We start from the raw sequence: 20,042 nt of genomic DNA, 5'->3' as shown, positions 1-20,042 counted from the left end.
CGCAGAGCGGCGGCGAAGACGTCTCGTGGTTTCGCGATTCGACTCCGATCGTCCTAGGCGCATACACGTTACCAAGCGCCTAGTAAGCGTGTATACGCATACACACACTCACACAAATGTATTCAAGAACGCGTGTATTCGTACAGTTTGATAGGACACGTTGCCTTCAGGGTGCAGTGGCCTGGCGTTGTCGTGTGGGTCGCAATGGGCGGCAAGGATCGGGACGGAAGAGGGGTTGTGGATCGATATAGTTACGGGGGTGTCGTCCGGCTTCCTCGGTGGCGCCACAGAGCGGGTGAGTCGGCAAACCCTTAGGCCGATGTATCAACTAACCCAGGCAGGAACGCGATTCGAGTTCGCGGGGACGTACAGCACGTAGTGTCAGTACGCGAAGAAACGTCGTCCCCCCATCATCGTCAAGTCGCGCGTGTGCCATTTCGAAACGACACCGACATCACATTCGCAAGTTCAGTGTGTTCCAATAAAAAATAAAAAAAAAAAGAAAAAAACAGAAGAATTTCAAAGATCCACGTTGCATCGTTTCACTGGAAGGTGATCGAGGAATTTCAATTTGTTTCATCTCGACGTGCTTCCTGTTCTGCCCCACGAAGGGAACACGCGTAGTGCCGAGAGGCTCGGCGGACCACGCACGCGACCCCGGCCACTTTTCGACGTTTCCAAGCTGTTGATATTTGTTTTCCTTATCTACTTCCGCGCGAGACGATCAAACGCAGGTATACACCGTTGAGTAACATAGAACGCGTGGAAGGAGATTCGTCCAGTCACTGGCCAGACAGGAGGAAAACCGGGCTAAGGATGAACGCAGGCAGCAGGCTTTTACGATAAATGTTGATAACGCTTCGCGGCGGGCCGAGTCGATCGAATGAACATGAACTCGCCACTCCACGATGTCGTTGACCCGCTTCCGAGAGCGTCCTCCGCTTTCATAGACCCCCGTTCGAGTTTTCGTGGATTCGCAACCCGTCTCGTCTCTCTCGAGTGTCTTTGAAGCGATGAAACGTCTACATCGCTACTTGGATAGTCTACATTCTCTTTCTCTCTCTCTCTCTTTTTCTCTGTGTTCGCCTTTCTCTCTTGTTTTTCAAGCGTCTTTTCTTTTTTTCTTCGTTCTCATTCTTCCCTTTTTATGGTGCTTATCGTCGACGCTCTTTGAGCAAATTACGCGTCGTTGTTCGGAGGAAGACAAAGAGGACACTTGGCTGGATAAGGACATCCTATTATTCTTCAAAGGACACTGCCATTATTCGCGAACGAGGGTTTCTTTCGACGTGTCCCTCGGAATCTTCTTAACGCCACGAGTAATAATCGCGCGATGATATACACAGGGTGTTATCTCGATAATCGTGAATCGTTGCTTCTCGCTGAATAATCGTCCACTGTTTACAAAAGGATAGCGCACTCGACACGGTACACTGTAACAAAGGGGTCAACGAAATCGATTGCCCTCCCTCTCTGATAATTCCAGACAGTCGAGTCTTTTTTTTTTTAAATCGTAACGTCCTCGATCCTCCGCTGGCGGATTTCTAAGCCTACGACGTAGATAGAGAATACCTCGCTAATTAATTATCCAGAATGATCGAGGGAATCGCGTGACGTTACTTCGTTCGTTGCTTGAGAAACATTTTCTGCAATATTAATGTAATTTCTATTTTCACGTCTCATTTAGCTTTTCCGAAATTTAGATATTCCGCGAAGGAATTTGCTCCGTGTTCCATAACATCACGTGTATAATCCATTCTTTGACCATAAGTCTGGAATCCTCTTAACGATCTCTCATCGTGACCACCCATAATCGAAGCCTTACCAGCTCGATCCTTCGGTCTCAGCTATTAAACACGTAACAAGGTCTTTGCACACCGTCGATTTACATAAGCGTCGTATCGTCTAAACGTTGTTTCAATCTAGTTCGAACCAAGACTCTCTTGCATGATAATTTATTAACTAATAATATTAGTGAACCGATGAGTGACGAGTCGTAGGTTATTGACTTCAAGCTCTCAATTTTAGGATTTTACATAGAAATGAAAGAATCAGTTGACATGTAATTTATAAAATTCATTTGTACAATTTACTTCTTTTATCTCAACCTATCTTAACGAAATTTTAATTAGTATCTGATTGAATAGTCGCGCGATCTGAACGACAAAACTTTTTTAACCTGTCAAGTATTTTTAGAAAGTATCATCTCTGATCCTAGCAAAATTTGTTCATCTTTGATTGTGTCATATCAAAGAACAATTTTTCAGTCATAAAGCAATATTGAAGCGAGAAGATTGACAAAAATCTACTTGCCGGATTTTTTCTTGGGATAACACGTAAATGGATAAAAATCCGCAGTCAAGCAACAGGGCCATGGTGAACATTTTGAACTTCGACTATGTGATCAAAATGGATCGATTAAAGGCGTTCATGAACAAACGATGAAATAAACCTCGGCTATATACAGTGGGCTATGCTACAATGAACTAATTGCTTCTAAAACTTTGTTCATTGTAGCATCAGTTCGTTCTAGCATACATAAAAATACATAATATATATGTATTCAAGGATAATTTGTTGCGAGTATTTTGCTCGCTAATAATTACAATTATATAGCAAAATAATTAAAAGAAATATATTTCCTGTTACAAATAATGAATAAATAAATAATTGAACTAAACTAACAACGCAATGAATAATATTTTTCCACGTTCGTTATGACATCTTCGTTGGTTGTAGTATTTTGACTTTATTCTCAGCGACTGTCATAGTTTTCGTTGGTTAAAATCATTCGTGACGTGCCCTATTGTATATATAGATGATACGAGATGGCCCAGTAGTTTCCATGTTACGTGACCAGACTTCGCGACCGATCAAATCGACCGTGTCGAGGATGTTGCAGGCATCCACGTCCACGGACAACAGCGCGATTTCCAACCGTCGTTACTTTAATTGCTACGATGTAATTAACGGACGAGCAGTCGTTAGGCGAGGTCTCGGAGCCAAAGACGAAGCTCACGGTCTCCCCTCGTTAAGATCCTCCTCTTAAGAGCAATTATACCAGCATATTTTGTGACAGCGATGAAACGACCGCCAGTCTGGCACCGACCAACCGGTGTCAATGTGTACCAGACGATTCGTCGCGAAACCATTAGAGGAGAAGGAATAGAGTTATGGTGGTGGTTGCTTAGATCCGAAAAAGGCCTTTCTTGTAAGTCTCCTTGACCGTTCTTTAAGTATAGTATGTGGGAGAATAAAAAGTCTTAGAGTATCTAGAGAGAAAGAGAGAGAGAGAGAGAGAGAGAGAGAGAGAGAGAGAATGGGAAGAAAGGATACTTAGGAAATATCATGAATTATGCGAGGGTTTTTGTCGAAATTTAGGAGACTGTGACGTATAGACTTTCTTCTGAAGCTTTGTCTTCCGCTATCTTCTCTTTTTTAGTATATAGTGGATTATACAGATGAGCGAGGTTATATGTTATCACATACTGGTAAAAGTGGATTAGTTAGATTTTAGGGGATTTCGATAAGAGGACATATATTTGGAAATTTTGAATCCGATGATCTCCTCTTTGGTTTAGCGAAAGTAACAGAGCAAAATATTTGATCCCTTACAGACTTGGTGTAGAGGACTTCAAACCACGTGGAACATAATACACTTGACCCATTCAGACTACACTTGATCGTACGTCAAACTTTATACTACCATAAGGGAATATCTGTATTCCAGAATTTTGAATCCAGTAACGTTTCCTTTGAGATTTGATAAAGGTAGTAAAATAAAATAAAGAATATTTGAAATATTCAATAGAGAAATTTTAAACAATTGCAAGATCAAATAACATATCCAATAATATAATTTCCAATATATTCAATAATACAATTAATGCAATTCTCCTCGAAATTTGATAAACGTAGAAATTTCGAATCATCATCGTATTAGTATCGTGTCTGCGTTCATCCGTTAAAATCTCAAAGCTTGTCACATTGAACAAAGAATCTCCTTGTCGACAGCGTGTTCGAAGCTGAACACGAGGAGAGGATCATCGAGAAGCGATCTCGTCTCGCGGAGAAATCCGCGATGGACGCGAAAGTCGAAGCACCAGGTGTTCGAGGTGCGATGAAGCTCGAAAGCTGTGAGTAGAAACGCGACTGGCGTTTGGATGGCTTGCAAACGGAAGCGGAAAAAGTCGTGGAAGAGCGCCTGAGGTGAAGTTCCACTGGCTGCACGGCCTTCGCGCCGGCCAGCATGGCGTAGCAACGCCACGAAAATCCCACGTTAAACTTTTACCAACGGGGCAGAGTCTATTGCTAAGTTTGTTCCATTGGTTGAAAGAACGAACAGAGCAGAGGAGAAAAAGACGCAATGCGGTAGCGTGTGCTAAGCGAGAGCTTAGCGGATCAACGTCGTGCCACAGAGCCGGTTCAGAGAACGAAACTGGGCCATAACAGAGTCGAAGGGCCCGGCGAAGGTGGATAAAGCCACTCGAACAACGGCCCTGGCGACAACGGCGTTGGCTTCCGGCGATGATCGGATACAATCAACACAATTCTGGCTACAACAAGCTATTTACGCAGGTACACCACCGACAATCGTCCTTTCAAGTCTCTTTTCGTTGTGTCTTGCTATGGTCGTATAAGAAAATTTGGTAGAGATTAGTTGACACTCATTGGGAATTTTATGTGGATACTTCAGAAGATCCTTTCATCATCTCTTTTGCTCTTCTTCTATATTTTCTTTTTCCATTCTTCATCGATATTTTCCAAACTTTCCTTTTTTCAATTGTCAGTTTTTTTGATTTTTAATTTTGATGTTCTTCCATTATTCAGTTAATTTTCAACTAGATGCCATTTGTTTCCACACGGTTTTAAATATGAGAATGAAAGAAATTCAAATTAATAATTGACGATCACACGGTAAAACGTATGGCAATTTTGATGATTTTATGTAACTTTTATTTAACGTCTTAAAGGGATACAAAGTAATTGAATAAATGATAGATGAATTTTTTGAAAATATATGATATTTTGTAAGAAAGGAATAGTATTAGTTCTTCGTATAATGTTATTAATATTTGTTAAATATTCAAGATCATAAAAAAAGACGTATAATTAATTTAAAAATCAAACAGAAAGTTTAGTGCAGAATTGATTGACGATATATCGAATTTCTATAAAACAAGGAAATTGTCAATCATCGTATTCATTTCACTTATCGTATTCAACTATTATATCCGTATTGAAACTTGTAGCAATTAACTGAATTAAATTGAAGCTTCCACGAACATCATCATTTATATTCTCTCAATTTAATTAAGAATGATCGTTCTTGTTTATATTCCGAAGAAAAACGATCTCGTTTTAGCTTTCACCTTAATGTTATTTTTTTGTAATACGCGACACAGGTACACAGGTAAGGTTATAAGAAGATAATGCTTGTAACGCGTACGGCGTACACGTTTCATAAAGGATGTCAATGAATCGGCCTCCTTACACAAAGTAAATTAGTTGCAAGGGAGCAGCGTGGAGCGTGCGAGGCGTCTTCATACATTTTCTCGATTTTATAAAGGATTTTCCGTGGCGTGCGATGCGTCATACAAGTTTTACATTAATCAGCCTGGCGTGAAATAAAACCGGCCAGGCGTGCTATCGTTGCACAGCCTCGATCCTTTACGTTGCAATCTAAATCGATCTGGTTTACATTTTGAGCGTGAAACCGAGCGTTTCCAGTATGCTCTGTTGCTCCTGCAGCCGCTGTTTTCGTCCTATTCACAGACTTCTTTTTATCCTCCTTTTATCCGTGTCGAGTTTTTATTACTTTGTTTGCGTTACCCTGCCATTCTTCTGCACTTAACGTTTACTTCATTTCCATCTTCCATCGTTTACCACTTTGGTCTCGTTCAAATTCAATTGAGGTAACTCGACTTGAAGTTTGTGTACACACGAGTCAAGTTATTTGACGCGAAGACATTTAAGTTGGAGTAATCTGATTTTGAGTGGATATTTAACCCAGATCTGCCCGTCATACGCTCAGAAGGATGATTTAAGGCACCCAAACTAAATTTCTCATTTTTTTTTGGAGCGTTCATAATGGCCAATATCTTTTTAGAAGGACAATGGCCTGAAAATTAATCAACAGATTTAATTTATAATTTACTACTATCGTTTATAACGCTGAATGTGCCTTTAGAAAGACAGTAATCAAAAACTTACTCAGCAGACTTAATGCAGAACTCAAATGGAGTAGACATGACCTTATTTTGAAAAATACCGCTACAAGCTCAGATACATTTAAGTTAAATGAAAATGGATGTTTAAATGGCGTATATTTACAGTCAACTTAGTTTAGAGAGGCAAGAAGGTAATAGGAAATAACATTACATTACCTAGTAGCTGTTGCTCTTTTCATGACAAGAAATAGCTGAGAACTCGACAAGACGTTTTAAAAGGAGTAAAATAACAGATTCACGTTAGTACCAGTGGTCTGAAGCTACTTGAAGTCAACTGACTCGGTTAACAAGAAACATAGAAACTTGAAAGTATATTTCAAGATATTTGCGCATATCCATCCCTTATCTTCTCCCATAAATTCCTATCATCTTAATTTAATCTTCCAATATAGAAATTCGTATTATACCCAGTGACACAAAAATGCTATGGCTAAAAATTCGTCACACGCGATTGTTCGAGAGCATTCCAGTCCTCGTGATCCCCCGGAGGGTCGAAAAAGGTCGTGGTGGCACGCATAGACGAGTTTACACAGTCACGCACGGGGAACAGGTAGAGAGACGATTAAGTAAAGGCCGTTGGCATGGTTACAAGCCCCGACCGAATGAACTCATCGTCCCGATAGAAAGAGCGAAAGAGAGCGACAAAAAGAAAAAAGATCCCATTTAAGGGTGAGGAAGACTGAAGGGAAGTAGGAGAGAATTCATTTTGTAAATGAATTCGACTTTAATTCTAATACTATATAACGAAATTCGAGATTGCCTCCGAATGCACCATGCTGAAATGCAAATCGAACGGTCGCCTGAGTGATGCGACACACGCTGGGCATCCTTTGCATTTAATTAAGTATCTAATTACAGGACAGGTAAAAGCTTTGACTTTGAAAGGTGGATCAATACGTCAATGTCGTCTTCGGTTTGGAATCGATAAAATTGTTAGAAATTGCGTCTTCTCGCTTCGATGAATTTCCAGGTCTCTTCATGCTCGAGAACGTTCGACATCGATACGTCTTCCATCGCGTTCGACGCAATCGATCCAATTAATTCGTCGTACGGGCAATTAATTGACCGTCCAACATCCCTTTTTGTCACATTGTCGCCAACATGGTTGCGTTACGAGCTGTTCCTGAAACGTTTGGCAGGATGTTCCGCGAGTTGACGCAACCAATTGCGCAGCGCGTGTTAACGTATAGATAGAATCCTAATTTTCGTCGCGGATAATTTCCGGTGTTGTTTGCCCAATTGCCACGCGATTATTCTAGAAATCACACGGATCTAATCGTGAAGTATATGTAACACTTTCGTAACGCGTACTTTTGGCGTTGTGTTGCACTGACACTTATAAATTTAACTAAGATGTTATTATATTATCATAGGAAGTTAAAAGATACAATGCGGGGAAGAAACACCACGATTTTACAAAATGGAATTATAACTGACATTGAAGAGCAGTGCATAAATATAATATACATCCCAGAATAGAGCGTGATAAACAATGCATGGTATGAAACATAGCGATACTCATATACATTAGTATATATTAAAGTCTTTTTTGCGTACCATTGTATGTTAGACACTCTGCTGACCACTGTCTCGTTTTATTTAATTCCTTTTATAATTTAGAAATGAACAAAATTCGCGAGAAACACGTACCTAATGAATATACGCTTGTCCGACCAGGTACGGTCCGCTCTACTTAGTCGCGTATTATCCACTTATTCGTACAAACGTTGAATTTTTTCAAATCGAACGTATATAATTAATTGCATTTTGTTACGTTCCTATGACAGAAGTACAAGCACTTTATGAAATACGACAGTAAATTGGAGACTAGATATCGAGACAAATATGAAATGAGAAATTGTGCAAAACAAGAATTTCGTCGTTTATACTGGTTCAAGTAACAAGCCGTTGCAAACTAGCACGTTAAAATATTTGCAAAGAAGTGGGGTCTGCAAAGACAGTCACGGTTGCTTCAGAACCGACGGAACTTCTCTTTTTAAGCTAATGGTCCCCGACTCTCAAAGCCCTTGAGAACTTCTCCAAGGCTTCCGTGGGCAAAACATCGGGCTCCCTGTAGTTCTTGGAACACGAACTTCTCGAAAAATCTTGCCAGAGTCGTGACGCAGTAGTTACCAGTTTGACAAATTCGGTGAAACAAGAACTGACAAAATACCATAATAACTGTAGCATAATAGCAAATTCCATTCGTTTAAACTTTTATTTTACCAATCGCCCATTTTACTACTATTCGTCAAAGTAACATATTGTGCGTATAAAATTTACAAAACAAGGAAACTCGCTTTCTGGAATCTTTGTGAAGCCTGACAGAAAATAGAGCATATTAAAATGATCAAAAAACGACCAACGTTATTAATACGTTTTACATTACCGTTTGTAAAAATAATAACATATCGTATACATAAGAAATAGAACGAGAAAATTCGCTTCTTGGAATCTGTGAACTCTGAGAAAAGACGAAGTATATTATTATCACAAAATCAGGGAAGAGTCGTTACTATACTCGGTTCGAAACTATTCGATAACGACCCGAATGTAATAATGGATTTCGCTTGGAGGCGCGATTTAAACAAGTTTATTTTGTATTTCAGGGCTCGGCAGACTCGAACTACTCACAGCCGAGCTCGGATCTCTCGCTGGACGAGGAGAAAGAGAGCTTGCGTCGTGAGAAGGAGAGGCAGGCCCTCAATCAACTTGAAAAAGCCAGGGTGAGTCATTGATCTTTCGCATGTTCCAGTTTCACCTCTCTTTCCTCCACCCCCGTTTGGCTTGTTTTTCCACCGGTCTTTCGTAAATCGTTTGGTATCGATCGACTACTTCCGAACAGCGTCATTGCCTCCGACGCCGCCTTCACGTTCAAGTCTGTAAGTTGTCCGCCGTGGAATGAAAAGCGTGTCAATGAATAAGCGCGCCAGACCAATGAGATTTCGCACGCGGAGACCGCTTGGCGAAACCAATTAAGCGACTCGTGATCCTTTGTTTTCGACGATAGATGCAAATGCAATATATCGCGTTGCCAGCCGTGATACTATTGCCTTTAATTGTACCTTCCTTTCTAATAGCCGGTGCAACGCGTTCGAACTCGGTGAATTGGTAATTATCGGATCGGTTGTCTAGATGCTTCCGTCACACTTCTCTCTTTCTTCCCTGTGTACGTACACGATCGCCTAATTGTCTTTAACTTTGTGTCAACGGGCTTTTGAATAGTGCAGAGTATGGAGGATGAAGCACACTTGTGATCCACCGAATTTTAAAATCTCTTTTGGTTTGCGAATTACAAAAATTTCTGACCATTCAAATCCTCGAATCTTCGAATCTTCAAGCTTATAAAGTTACGAATATTCGAATGTAACTTAATCCTACGTTTCAACGATAAATTTCCTGGTACCAGCATGAAGTTTCGCAGAATTAGGGCGAGTATTTAGACCGAGTAATAACAGAGCGGGTCGTGTCTGAATTATGAAAACTCTTTTGTTGGCCAGCATACACGGCCCATCAGTCGAATCACCTTCGGCTGAACAATAAATGAATATTGATTAAATAGCCGCGACCTTCGAGTGGTAGAACGACGTAACAAACGCGGACAGCACCCTATCACTGTATTACGCTTTTATTCTTTGCCGATGTGTCACATGATACATTGACAATGTACCGATCATCCGTGATCTCATCGGCATTTACTTTATGCTTAAATTACTGTTGCACGAGTATCGTTGCGATATAATGGATTACGCTACACGACCCAATAAAAAAGTCGATATCGTAAACAATAAAACTAGCTTATTTATCGAAATATTACCGCTGATATTCCTTCGGGAAAAATTTTCTAACGAGAACCTGGTTCTTAAGCGCTCTTTAACATCTTGACTATCGCGCGAATATTATATTAGGTTGTCCGAAAAGTGTCTTTCTTTTATAGACACGTGCTTTGCAACGATGTATCTTTATAGAAACATGAAACCTAATCTGTCGAATGTTGTGATCTTTATCATGATAAAATAAAATGGATCAATTCGATAAAATAATATAAAACGGAAAATGTTGTGCATCCATTATTTCCTTATAAAGCGAAAGAAACTTTTCGGACGACCTAATATGTATATTTTAGATTCTCGTCGTTAGAAATTTATTAGCTCACGAGATTTATCTTGTTCTAATCATTCTAAAAAATTCAGTAAAGAACGTGATCATCAATAACCATCATGTGGTAGCCAACATGTTAACGTATAACTTGTAATTAATGTTAAATTATATAGAGTGACTTTAATAGAAGGTTTTTGTAAATTATACAGACGAAAGCGGTAGCGTTTGCAGTGCGGACCAATGTGAGCTATGACGGATCTGTCGACGATGATTCGCCTGTCCATGGCTCGGCTATCAGCTTCGAGGTCCGCGACTTCCTGCACATCAAGGTACGTTCTTTATCTTTTGTGTGTTTTCTTAACGATCTAAAGTAATCGATCGTCCACGAAACTCTTCAGGAGAAGTACGACAACAATTGGTGGATAGGTAGGCTGGTGAAAGAGAACGCGGACGTCGGCTTCATCCCGTCCCCGGTGAAATTAGAGGCCCTGAGGCAGCAGGCGAGCGCTGCACGTGGTACAAAGGGTCTCTATTCGGCACGTGGAGGGTCTTCAGGGAACCTTGGCGAGAGTGGTATGCCCTCACGTGGTTCCACACCACCTACACCAGGTATCCTAGCACGTCCTTCTTTCTTTCCGCCCCGAAAACCACGGTGTACCGACCAGTTCGGCAATTCTCGACCGATCGATGTCTCGACAATGAAAACACAGACCGGAGAGAGGGAGATCGTCGGCTCGTCGTACAAAAAATACAAAATGAAATAAGAGAGACAGAAAAGATATACAAGAGAGAAAGAAAATACGAAAGAACACTAAAAATCAAAAAGAATCCTAAGTTGGCCCTAAGTATCTGTACATATACAAACACTATAGTAGCTTTCGTTTCTTTCCACACCGCATATGTCGTGGGCTTCTTTCTTTACCTTCTCACCATTCTTCTTTGCCCGTTTTTATTTTAGTTACGAGAGTGAATCCTCGACTAGCGATGATCGAGTTCTGCGAGTTAGATCATAGGAAATTCAGCTAACGTTGCGTTGGTCATTGGAAATTTTTCTGCATGTACTTTGACCGCCTTCTTAACTCTAGAACTACCGATCATTTACTTTAACCTATTCGAAACCAGTGACGCACCGGTCATGCCGTGTTTATTTGACGTAAAATCAAATGCTGACGCATCCTATGCGTCGTATAAAGGTATTCGTGTTATCGTTATTAGTCACTAGAAGTAAAATCGTGTATTACAGAGAGAGTATTATATAAGATTAAGAAATGACGTAGGTTTCGAGATAAAGATATGTAATCCTCGAACAGGATCATAGAAATTTCGAAATGTCAATCTTTGAAAATTTCCTGTGAGAAAATGTACTTTTCTCTCGAATGGGTTAACGTATACTAAAATGTACATAGATGATCATAATCAAATTGATATAATGAAAATAATCACGTTTCTCTCTGAATAAAATCCAAAATCAATTTTTCCAATGTTTCTGCATGTTTTTAATAACATTAAACTAAAAAGGATTCGTACTTGTAACAAGTTTAATAATTCTACTGTTAAACGTTTCGTCTAAACACTGGTCCTACAGATCAAAAATTTCTCCTTTTCATATTGTAAAAAAGATCCTAATTCGAGATTTTCATCAATGACCCACGCACGAGTACGATCACACGCTTGATATTAGTACCCACGTTCACCCGCCTCATAGTTCAGACTCGACGATACGATCAATCGATCCTGTTCGCCGACAGCCACCCTGTTCACGATCACGCACAGACCCAGTCAATTTACGTCATATTTAGTATTCTATGCTGTAAATGAACTTTTCAGTAGTTGCTTCCACGATCTCTCCAGACAATCATATTCGACAGCATCGAACTTATTTAGTACCCTAGGTTTCTTAGTCTGCATTCGATCGCTTCTCACTCTAGTTTTCCTTTGAGAGAAAGAGGGACATCCGTCGATGCACGATGCATAGGAAGGATCGATTTCCACGATTAATTCGATCCAATTTCTTTTCTTAACAGGTGACGACAGCGACAGCGTCCGCGGCGGTAAGGCAACATTGACCACACCACCGGCTAAGGAGAAACGGAAGAACTTCTTCAAGAAGCCGGTAAACGATTTCGACGAATCGCAGTGTCTATGACTATTCCGATCCTCTTTGTGTCCACTCGTCTAACGTCGTGCTTGATTCTACTTTGGGTCTCTAGTTTTGTAGTCGACAGCTCGAGAAAGTATATATTTCTAGCCAAAAGTCTCGTCCACGTTTGCATGAACCTGAGATGACCCTATGAACGTTCAGAAGGAATCCTGTAAACGTACACCGCTGTTTATGAGTATTGGGACACTTAAGTAAATCTGAAAAATCATTAAGAAAATGATTAAGAACCGCTGTTCTGTTTGAAACAAAGATATAATATTATAACGATATAATAATTTCATCAATTTTTTAGCTTTTGAAGTTTTCCATCTAATTTGTCTCAAAGTTAAAAAAACTACATGAATCAACTCATATTTATTATAATTTACTATATTGCTTATATAACTCTTCCAAATTTAACAACTTTTATGTATATATTAGTAAATATATTGGTTGATATCTTTGCAGAAATACAAAATTCAAATCGAGTAATTTCCTTGATTACTTAAATTAATTATTACCTTTCTACGTGAAACCAGCAGGTGTCAAAATACTTATAGACAGAAATATACAGCGGCTACAGTAGTATTTATATATAGCCTTATATTTCAATGAAATATGTTTCAGCAAATCCCACATTTCACGTTCATAGTACATTTTTGTAGTCGCATGAATATGAAATTTTATATTACTTAGATCTAATTAATTGTAATAAATACAACAACGTGTACGAATACTTCGTACAGCCACTGTGCAAAAAGGATTCTATAGACGCTGAAGAAGGCGTAAAACTTTATAGACGTCCAAAAAGGATCCCATAGATATTCACGAAGTATCTCATCAACTCTTACGGACAGAGATAAGCTCTATGAGATATTGGATAGGTCTAATCAAAATTTTTCGTCGGTTTGGCAAAGATTCGCGTTCGATAAAACCGGTGACGTGGACGAGGCTTATGTGTCTAAATTTATCTGTCGGTGCTAGAAAATATCGTGGGCCACGCGAGGACTAGCAGATTTATTTCTGTGAGTATGCGATTGTGTGTATGATACTGGGATACCTGCTGTCTCTGTGCATCGTGTATATCTGCTGAATCAAAGAAGAAGAAGAAAGTAAGGAAGGACAGAAGACGCGCATCGAGCATTCAGACTCGTAACTCTCCAAACCGAGAGTTTATCCGATAATTCCCACTTTCAATTTCCACCAATTTATTACGCCAGCAAGAAGCAATTATTCTAAAATCTAAATCCATTATTTCTCGGTTGACTGCTCTGTGAACCGTGTCAAATGTTCCTTTTTCTCTACTCTTTCCTTTTTTAAGCACACATATACAATACGTCAATGTGTCGATGTGAGTAGCAATTTCTAGCATCGATCGATAATCAAGTAACAATTATTCGATCTTAGCGGACCATTTTACCATGACGAGGACGATCTCGTCGAAGATGCCCTGATCTTGATGAAACCACGTGGTCCGTTTGCTGAAAATGGTTCGCCGAAAACACGGTAGAATAATGGCTTCTAATGAAAACAGATTTAGTGCGTAGGAGATCGTTGATAGCTTAGGTTGATCAGTAGTTTACAAAAAACAGAAAGAAAACAGATTCTGCTTGGCCAAAGTGCCTTTAGAATGCTGAAGAAAGATGGTCGATGAGATGGCGATATTACCGTGAGAAGGACTTTGGCCGCGCAGGAGGGTAGGTCGTATACTGTCTTCAGTCGACGTGGCCATTAACTGTTTTCAATGTTTTCAATGTTGCATTCCGTGCGCACGAAGTCCTACGTAAGTGAGAGACTATCTTGGGGCTGATCCTGGCGTGTAGGACATCCTCTTAGTCGGTCTAGACTCATTCGTTCGTCTCGCTTTCAGGAAACGACCACGCCGTACGACGTTGTACCATCTATGAGGCCTGTCGTCCTGGTCGGTCCATCGTTGAAAGGTTATCAGGTGACGGACATGATGCAAAAGGCGTTGTTTGATTATTTGAAACATCGGTTCCGAGGCAGGTACGCGAAGCTTTCTTTAAAGTTGAAGCTCTTATTATCGAAGAGCAATTATTTAGTCATGTTGGTTTATAAAGATTTTGTCACAGAAATGTTTATTGAGTATCTATTTGCATATTTTTCGTAACTTTTATGTACATGCGCATACTGAATTCGAATCTGCAAACAGATTTTTTCCATCATTCTGTGATTGCTCTTTTCATTACTATTACTAAAAATTATTGAATTCGTAGCAAGTTTTACTAATAACGGCATGCTATATGTAAGATGAATTTAAATTAATTTATATTTGGCATATTCGTAAGAATAAAATTCTAATATTGAAGAAATGTATTACATAGTTAATAGCTAGTCTTCGTGATGTTTATATAATATCTTGCCATTCAATATGACAACAAAATAAAAATATTTTGTGAGCCAATGTTATTTGAATATTTATGTTTATATAATACCCTATCATGTTATACGACAAGAAACGGAGGATGTTTTGTAAATCTATATTATTTGAATATTATTTTATTTGCACGAGGAAGTATTCCATTCTTTGCACTTTTGGCTAAATATTTGTTTCTACGATTTCAGAATAATTATCACTAGGGTAATGGCAGACATTTCACTGGCAAAGAGATCGTTGCTGAACAATCCATCAAAACGAGCGATCATGGAACGATCCACGAGCAGGAGCAGTTGTTTGGCGGAAGTTCAAGCCGAGATCGAGAGGATTTTTGAGCTTGCCAGAACCCTTCAGGTACTTTATCAACCATTTGATCCTCTCGTTTCCAAACATTGTCCACTTACCACTATTAATTTCTAGTTGGTAGTTTTGGACTGCGATACCATCAATCATCCGTCACAGTTAGCTAAGACCAGCCTGGCGCCAACGATCGTCTACCTGAAGATTTCGTCACCTAAAGTGCTCCAAAGGTTGATCAAGTCGCGTGGAAAGTCGCAGATCAGACATCTGAACGTACAAATGGTGGCTGCTGAGAAATTGGCTCAGTGTCCTACAGAGATGTTCGACGTGATTTTGGATGAGAATCAGCTGGAGGAAGCTTGCGAACACGTGGCTGAGTACCTGGAAGCTTACTGGAGGGCCACGCATCCTCAAGTGATCGCTACAGTGCCACGTCCGATCCCTGCACCGGATGCACCGGTCGACGCGTTAACACCTCGCGTCACATCAGGTATCATATTCATTGTGACGCGTCGATTATGGTCGCATATTATCATCGAGGATCTCGTAGCAGAATGTTACCAAGTACAAATATTCTACGTGAGTTTCATTATCGCGGAGAATGGCCTGGTTAGGGTTGTACACCTTCATAGACGAGTAGAGTATTTGTATTTCAAAAATATTTAAAAATTGGGTCGTTTAATTGCTGGTAAAAAGAGGAATTTTGTGTATTTCGTGATTTGATTTCGATAGACTCAGACAGGAAATCTAGACAACGACATCGAATCATATATCAGTCAATTACTTACCACAGAGAATTATTTAAGCTCGGTGATCGCGACATATCATCATCATTATTCTCGTCCACGACTGTCAATCCTTTTCACACAGTCTCAATGCGATCCTCACCTCTCAGTCATGGCTGGTTGGGTCGAGGTTTCTAGCTCACTTGAAACTCTAACGAGCCCCAATTCCGTCAACTAACACTCGACACTTTCTTCTTGCCTCTTCAGGTGCCCATCATGAGAGTTACTACGGCCACGAGCCAAGAGGTAACCCAACCTTTTTCTCGAGCGCAAAATTGTACACACGTCCCTTTTTCTTTCTTTTCTCTTTCTACGAGTCCAACGTCGCGCACCCTGTGTTCCGTTACTTGCTTGAAGATGTAGAAAAATAGAGAGAAGAAAATAGATAAAAGGTTGAACTGATAGAATAAATCGGAGAGGAACGATTATATTCGTTCTGGTATTTTTCAACGCGCGAACAAACACCGTAGTTCGTTTTTCCTCTTTTGTTCCATTTTCTTTTTTTTCTTTTTTTTTTTTTTTTTCTTTTGTTATCGAGAGTTGGATTCTCGAGAAAGAGCAATGGCGACATTCGAAGCTAGTAATGAAACACATCTGTAGTTGTATCATTAGCTGCACGTAGCCGTTGCATGGATTCGTGTTAGAACGTAGAGTTACTCTTTATTGGAAAGACTGCTAGTCGCTGGTTGCAGACCTATACTCAGCCTTGTAAATTATTACGATATATCGTTCGATGTACGCTGCACGTCCTTCTTCTTCGTGTGCACGCTATAGCGTCTGAATGACGCGCGAGAAGTTATATCTCTCATTTTCGTTGTATATACCCTGCTCTCGTTGTTTCTTCTATTTAAATCAGCGCTGTTCGAAATAAACTCGGAAATTCCAAGAATCCTATTTAACCTTCTTTTTCTTTTCCTCTTATAAAAATTTTAATATCACGTTCTATAAAAAAGAAAGGAAGAAAGGAGGTTCCACCAATGCGAACAACGCTGGTTTAAACTATACCTACAAACTTATTATTTTAACTTGCGCGTTTTCCGCATGATTTGGCAGATTAAAAATAAACTAGCAGTCTTTGAACTATCAAGAAAAATACACGTATCACGGTGAAAGATATTCGTACAAAAAGCACGACACCTTTATATTGAATTTCTTTTCAGCGACGATATATGGATCGGCAAACATGTATCAACCTCTGCAAGACAATGGCGCGTTCGTTCTCGTTAGTTTCAATCACGTTTTCATATTGTTTTTCTTTGCTCATATCCACTTCCTTTCTGCGCTCCACCAGAAAGACACGACCATCCCTCGTCGTCAGTTTCACCGCCTCTATTATTCATCCTCATCTCTACGATCGTTTAATATAATTCTAGCTGCAGCTTACCTCGTGCACGCTGCGCTCTGTCTACTACCCTGACACGAGTGGATTTACCCGTGACATCTGTTCGACTATTAATATTCATTAAAAGCGTCTAGAACATGCGTTCACGATGTCGTCACGGACAAAGACTTCTCAAAGCGAAAAGACTAACGTCTTCTTGATATTATCGTGAATGAAGCTATCATGTTTCATGGATCGTTCATTCTTTTTGTTCAGTGCCCTCAACTGGTACGGTAGAATAATTTTTAAACAATTTTCGCAATTATAACATTGTACGCAGAGGCTCGTACAAAAAAAGTATTTGAACATTTACCATAGTGAATTTTTTTATACATTTTAACGTAAAAAAAAATCTTATTTTTGGTTAATTTCATTTTGTATATATGGAAGAATTGTATTCCTCCTTTTGTAAAATTATCGACTGCACGAATAACGGACTAGAAAATCATCGTTTCGATAATTTTGCACTAGCGTGTTGTCAAAGATTCAATTTTTCAATGTTTATGCTCGGAGAATATTAATAGACAGAAGGAAATACGTGTCACGTGAATAGTAACCGCCTGGTTGGATCCAAAATCTTAAAATAAATCTTATGAGCTACCAGTTAAGGGTTGATCACGTAAAATCCACGCGTGTAACATGCTACGCAAGACTAACAACACGTAAACAAGCGCGTGACCGTCCACCCTTGCATACTCTCTATCTTTTTCTCTTTCGTTTCATCGTAAAAAAAAGTCCTCATTCGATGAATCGCAATAATCTCCACCAAAACGACGACTCTACCTAAAATATAAAAAGGAAAAAAGTTAAAACGTTCCGTTACCACTGGCAAAATTAAAATCTCAGATCGAGAATAGAAAGAAAGAAACGAAAAGAAAAAAAAAAAAAATGAAAAATAGGAAAGGAAAAGGAAAAAAAGAAAAGAAAGCACCAGGTCGAAGTATGATCGGCAATCAGCTCTGACTCCGATGTTCTCTTTGTTTACGTGTAAAAGTCGTGGAGGCGGTGGCTGCCACGGGAGTCATCCGAAAACAGGGCCAGTTCACCTATGGTCCGGGTGACGAGAACAAGCCCAAAGAGTCGAGCTAAAAGAACGCTCGCACGCACGACGACGCTTCTTCCACACACACACTTCCTCCTCATCGCGGATGAGATTTTACGGCGTAGACCGGCTGACCAATTCTCTGTACTCTGTCGTCCTTCCCCTTCCCCCGTAATATTAATACACGGGGGATTACGATGACGATCGAGAGAATTAGAGACTGTCTGTTTATAGGGAAACCTCCTTAATAAGGCCGCGTTGTAAGTATAGACGGGTTTGGTGCACGGGCCCGGTGAAACGGGACCTTATTCTTGTTTCTCTTACCCAAAGAGAAGGATTTATTTATTTAATCGATTGGTTATTTAATTTTGGTTTCTTTGGTTCACCTCAAATGTTCCTCACTTTTCCATCGTTTTTTTTTTTTTTTTTGTTTAATTCATTCGTCTATTCTCTTTTATTTTATATTATTTTTGTCATTCGATTCATCCGTCGACGAAGATTTCTGTTCTGTTCTGTTTTGTGGAAGTGATTCTCCTTACGTTCTCGTTTCAATTCTTAATCTCTTTTTTTTACAGTTCTGTTCTATTTGCTCGTTTTATCTCCCCTTTTGTTTTTGGTTGTCTCGCAAGCCCTTCCACCAACCCTTCTCACATAGAATAGGTTGATATAGAATAGCCTAACGAAGCGTAATCAATTAACGAGACTTGATCATGGGAATCGAGAGGATCACAGATTTTTCGATGGAATAATGTTACACGTAACATGACTTGTTTCAAGAGGAATTTCAGAGCGCGGTCTCTCGGAAGATCTTCGAAATCCTTCTTTTGGGATATTCGCTTTGTTTTTGTGCTCTCCCCTTGTTCTTTTTTTTCCCTTTTTTTTCTGAACGAACGCGAATTCCACTTTCAATGATAAGCATAGTTTTTTTTTCCTTCCAGTCGAAGCAAGTCCGTGGAGGAGGACTTGCGTCGAGTTTTAAGGACTCGTTTATTTCTCGATGTCTGCGCTCCAGCGCAACGATAGTTCGAACGTCGGAGTCTTTGCAAAACCGTGTCTTTTTTTGCCCCTCTCGTTTTTCTCCGTCTTTTTTATACGCGCCCTGTTCTTTTTTTTGCATAACTAGCTTGCATGTACTGTGTATGGTGTGTCGTTGCGGTGTTGTTTTAGGTGTGACATGTAGGTGGACTTACCGGTTCCTCACCGTCCAGCTTAACGTCGAAGTAACAATCTCTTCTGTAATCTAGTTTTTTGAGTGACACCCCGTGAAATTTGATTGCCAAGCTCGATGTTTTAATACCGTAACATCAACTATGAGAATTATAAGTTAAATCGAATTATGAGTTTAGCTCGTCGAGCTTGAGTAATAACAAAAATTTGAAAGGAATACGGAATATCTTCAAAATTAAATTTGAGAAGATATTAAAATTAATTCTCTACGATTCAATTTATACAATCGATCAATTCTATACAACTCGTATAATAAATAATTCTATTTTTTTAGAATCAAGCTCCAATCCTATTAATGTTCCACTATCAAGAGCTTGAGCAGGAAACAACGATATTGAAAATTCGCTTCCTTTCGAATTTTACCTCAAAATCGCGCCTAATTTCTGTAACACCTTAAATTCTATAAATTCACGTAAGGAGTAGTATCGTGGCCAAGTT

At 39.6% G+C, this 20,042-nt stretch overlaps 1 protein-coding gene across 7 annotated transcripts in view; it reads left to right on the top strand.

The window, feature by feature from the left end:
• Ca-beta (Calcium channel protein beta subunit) overlaps positions 1–20,042 on the top strand; it is a 30,959-nt gene that overhangs the window by 4,085 nt on the left and 6,832 nt on the right. For 5 of the 7 annotated variants that reach the window (XM_072011457.1, XM_072011456.1, XM_072011455.1 and 2 more), the window contains 8 exons: positions 8,840–8,956; positions 10,541–10,660; positions 10,730–10,940; positions 12,356–12,444; positions 14,342–14,478; positions 15,058–15,223; positions 15,290–15,659; positions 16,162–16,200. In XM_072011457.1, coding sequence (XP_071867558.1) covers positions 8,840–8,956; positions 10,541–10,660; positions 10,730–10,940; positions 12,356–12,444; positions 14,342–14,478; positions 15,058–15,223; positions 15,290–15,659; positions 16,162–16,200 — 1,249 coding nt within the window. Of the gene's footprint in view, positions 1–182; positions 735–4,014; positions 4,579–8,839; positions 8,957–10,540; positions 10,661–10,729; positions 10,941–12,355; positions 12,445–14,341; positions 14,479–15,057; positions 15,224–15,289; positions 15,660–16,161; positions 16,201–20,042 lie in introns of those variants that run through there. The other 2 variants (XM_072011460.1, XM_072011458.1) reach the window with 2 other exon arrangements.

This window comes from Bombus fervidus, chromosome 10 (genome assembly GCF_041682495.2).
Source record: "Bombus fervidus isolate BK054 chromosome 10, iyBomFerv1, whole genome shotgun sequence".
Taxonomy (NCBI): Eukaryota; Metazoa; Arthropoda; class Insecta; order Hymenoptera; family Apidae; genus Bombus; species Bombus fervidus.
Note: the sequence above shows the minus strand (reverse complement) of the source record. Positions and strands in the feature narration are given on the sequence as shown.